This window comes from Nothoprocta perdicaria, unplaced genomic scaffold (genome assembly GCF_003342845.1).
Source record: "Nothoprocta perdicaria isolate Ctin4 unplaced genomic scaffold, notPer1 scaffold_606, whole genome shotgun sequence".
NCBI classification, from domain to species: domain Eukaryota; kingdom Metazoa; phylum Chordata; class Aves; order Tinamiformes; family Tinamidae; genus Nothoprocta; species Nothoprocta perdicaria.
In genome coordinates this window covers 14,866-18,536 of record NW_020455873.1, presented here as the reverse complement: position 1 = coordinate 18,536, position 3,671 = coordinate 14,866, and the positions used below count along the sequence as shown (strand labels likewise).

Sequence of the window (3,671 nt, the reverse complement as noted above, 5' to 3'; positions counted from 1 at the left end):
CACAGTGCCAGGAAGGATAGGACAACTCTTCAGATCTGTTGGTGACTCTTCCATCTCTCTGGAACAGGCAAGAGACATTTTGGGTCAGTTAGTGTCCTTTATGGAAAGACTTATACACATGAGGAAAAAAAAAAGCGCCACTGCAGGAGAGTGGAGGATTCCTGCAGAGTTTGTTCATTTTCAGCATTCCTTAGGCAATGAAGCTATATCAGTAACGGTCATGCAGTTGGGGCAGAAATCATGGAAATGATACAGGAGCCAATGGGAGCACTGAGTGCACTTACCCATGGTGGGGGGCATGACCATAAATAACCATCGGGGACCCATGAGGCAAAAAAGCCACTTTCTTCCAGAGCATGGTCAGTTTAGAGGGACCTTTCTTACAAGGTATGTGAAAAAGAGTTGCATAATTAGGAAGAGACAATGTGGCATTGGGCAGGCCAGTAGGAGACCATGAATGTGTGAACAGTTTGTCTGTCTGTGTAAACTGCTGGGCAATGAAGAACTGTTAGAAAGAACACAGCTAAGTTCCCTGCATTTTCTTCCTCTGAGATACGGGTAACTACATCTTCCAAGCAGGAAGCTCTGCAGCAGGGACCAGTGAATCCCACTGCAGTTAGTTTTTCTTACCCTGTGCAGCAGAGTCGCGAGCATGCCCATATCACAAAGGAGAGCAATATTCCACAGTGAGCTCTTTCTCTGATGAGAGTTGGGAGGGGAATCTACTCTACCTTACCTTCTGATACAACTTCTCATGCTTGGACCCAAAGGCATAGGACTCAGCACAGCCCAGGACCCTGATTGCTGCCTYTGCCTGTGAACACCCTCATCCAAGGTGGGTTTCCTCTCTGGCACAACAGGTCTGGTGAGACCATGAGGGGCTGAAAACACTCTATAGTGTATCTCCTTCTGTTTTCCCACGAGGCTTCCCTGCTGCTCTTCCTGCAGGCCGGGGAGATTCACCGTGCCTCTGTCCTCTGCACTGCACCCTCAGGTGGCCTCCCCCAAATGAGTGAAAATTCATCACACACAAAGATCTGGGGAAGTAAATGAGSAGAGGCTAGAAGAGCTGGCAGATTAGCTAGGGTGAAAGGAGAGCAGGTAACAAAGAACAGACATGAAGGGAGCACCATGCAGAGCTCTTCTAAAGCAGCACCTTGCTTTCCTCATAGGAGCTGCTGCTCCTGTGAGCATCCTGAAGAAAGAAAGGAGGGTCTTGAAGATCAGTAAGGCAGTAGTCCACAGCAAGACACCAGGGAGGAAAAAGTGCCACTACACAAGAAAGTGGTGAAATGGGGAATAAGCAAATACGAAGATGACAGGGATAATTTCCAACAAGAACTGATGACTGCAAGCCATGGAGAATGGAAGAGAAAGGGAAAAATGCAGATTTGCATGAGGAAGAAGGAAGGTGCTTCTGTGAACGAGAGATTTGTGCTTAGCCCTCTCAGCCATKAAGTCACTGTGTCTCACTTTCAGCACAGTAATATATGCCAGAGTCATTGAGGGAAGCAGGTTCTATTGATAGAGAGAGACCTTCCGTTTGTATCCCACTACTCTTGAAGCGGCCATCACTGAAATCCTTCTCAATCTGTACATTTACATCTTTGAGTGCTAAAACAACCAACTCAAGCTTGGAATCCTTCTCCACAGGCTGTTTGTACCAGAACATTTGTCTATGTGAAGTCTCCATTTGGGAACAGCTCAGTTTGACAGACTGCCCCACTCTGCTGACTATATCAGGGGACTGTTTCAGGGCCCATCCTGCAAGGAGAAATGGAGAAAAGGAGAATATATATGTGGGAGGCACAGGAGCCGAGTTGAGAGAGGAAGGGAGGCTTTCCAAATATATCTCTTCCTCCACAAATATATGGCTATTTTCTCCATACCGTAAAGATTTAGTGAGGGAGCAAAGGGGAAAAACAGACCCAGTAGCATTTTGTGCAAAGCCAGGGAGAGCAGTGAGGGCAGTCATAGCAGGAATGATGGTTCTGTAGGTTGCAGCAAGCTCTCTTACTTACCCAGTGGGGCCAGGATGGCGACAAGCAGCCAGTGGGGAGGCATGAGGAAGAGGCCGTGTCCTTCCAGGAACCTGCCTGTGGCAGCAGCACAAGGACTGCGAGGTTGCAGCCGAGGCTGTCYTGGGAATCCCTGGTGCAAGAGAGAGTGAGTGAGGGTGGGAGTGWGAGAGGGGGAGAGGAGAGTGYCCTGTGGGGGTGTGGAGATGAGTGGGGAGTGTGACGGGGGAGGAGAGTTTGTCTGGCTTGTCCTGGTAGCAGGGGAGCACTGCAGGGCTCCTTCCTCCATGCCCCTCTGCTGCAGGTGCAAGTGCATCCCAATGACCTTATTTCTCCTGCTGATTCTGGGCTGCTCAGAGAAGAGGAGTCTCTGAGAAGTGCAAAGAGGAGGGCTCCATTTGTGCAGGAAAATGGGAGAACACTTCCATCCCTGTTCCCGAGYAAAGAGTGGAATTGGGTCTCCCCTGGGCAGCACCATCTCCCTCCCCTTCCTATTTCACAGCCTATTCCTTTGACCCTGGGGCACTGGGACAAGGAACCAGCCTTGGTTCCCCCATTGGGMAGCTGTATCCWGCTTTGTCTGATGCACTTGTGCTACACGCTGGCAAGATGCTTGAAGAGAGTGTTGCTGGCTGGAGAGAGGCTGGACAAACCCTCTTGGAGAGACTGAAAAGAGGGGAAGCAAAGGCTACGAAGCTGTGGAGCWCCTAAGTAGAAAGAGCCTGTCCTKCCTAGTGCAGCATGGATGAGGAGGAAGGCAGGMGCCTTCAGTGCRGACAGAGGTTTGTGCTCAGCTCCCTCAGCAACGCAGTCACTGTGAGTCACTCTCGGCACAGTAATATGTGCCCGAGTCATTGAGAGAGACCTGATCTATGAAGAGGTTCAGGCTGTCTCCTTGGATCTCACTGCTCTGGAAACGGCTTTGGAATTCCTCCTCAATGGTTGCTTTAGAGCCTTGAACTGCAGAAACAACTAGGATGAGTCTAGAATCCTTCCCCAAAGGCTGCTTGTACCAGGACATCACTGTACTGGAGGATTTCTTCTCAGAGCAGCTCAAACTCATGGTCTGTCCTTGTTGTGTGACAGTGTCMGGGGACTGTTTCAGAGCCCACCCTGAAAAGGAAAAAGAGAAGGCTTGAGGAGACAGGGAAAAAATATGTCTTGATGTGGAGGTGATGATCTCACCTGTTTTAAGCACGAAGCAGAACAGGGCATGAACTGGGACAAAATGGAAACACATAGAGGAGACAAGAGTGGAGTAGTAGAGTAGAGGGAGAGAAGAAACAAGGCAAGCTGCATAACACAAGGAAGGATAGGACAGCTCTTCAGATCCATTGGTGACTCTTGCATCTCTCTGTGACAGGCAAAAGACATTTTGGGTCAGTTTGTATCTTATGCACATGAGAGGGGAAAAAAAAAACACTGAGTGTGGACAATTGTGATCATTTGTTCATTGTCAGGAAGCCTCAGAGAATGGAGCAATGTCCACAGTTGGTCCTGCAGTTGGGGTAGCAGCTGTGGAAATGATGCAGGAGGTGAGAGGTGTGTTGAGTTCACTTACCCATGAGAGCCAGCATGGCCACAAAGAACCAGCAGGGAACCATTGGGAAAAAACACCTCCTTTCAGGGACCTGCCTTCAGTGGGTGCACAGA

General features: G+C 49.5%; 1 gene segment (V, D, J or C); it reads right to left on the bottom strand.

The window, feature by feature from the left end:
• Positions 1–2,782: 2,782 nt before the first annotated feature.
• On the bottom strand, positions 2,783–3,671 carry LOC112956203. The segment is given in 2 exon segments: positions 2,783–3,131; positions 3,580–3,671. Coding segments are annotated over 2 exon segments (345 nt in total).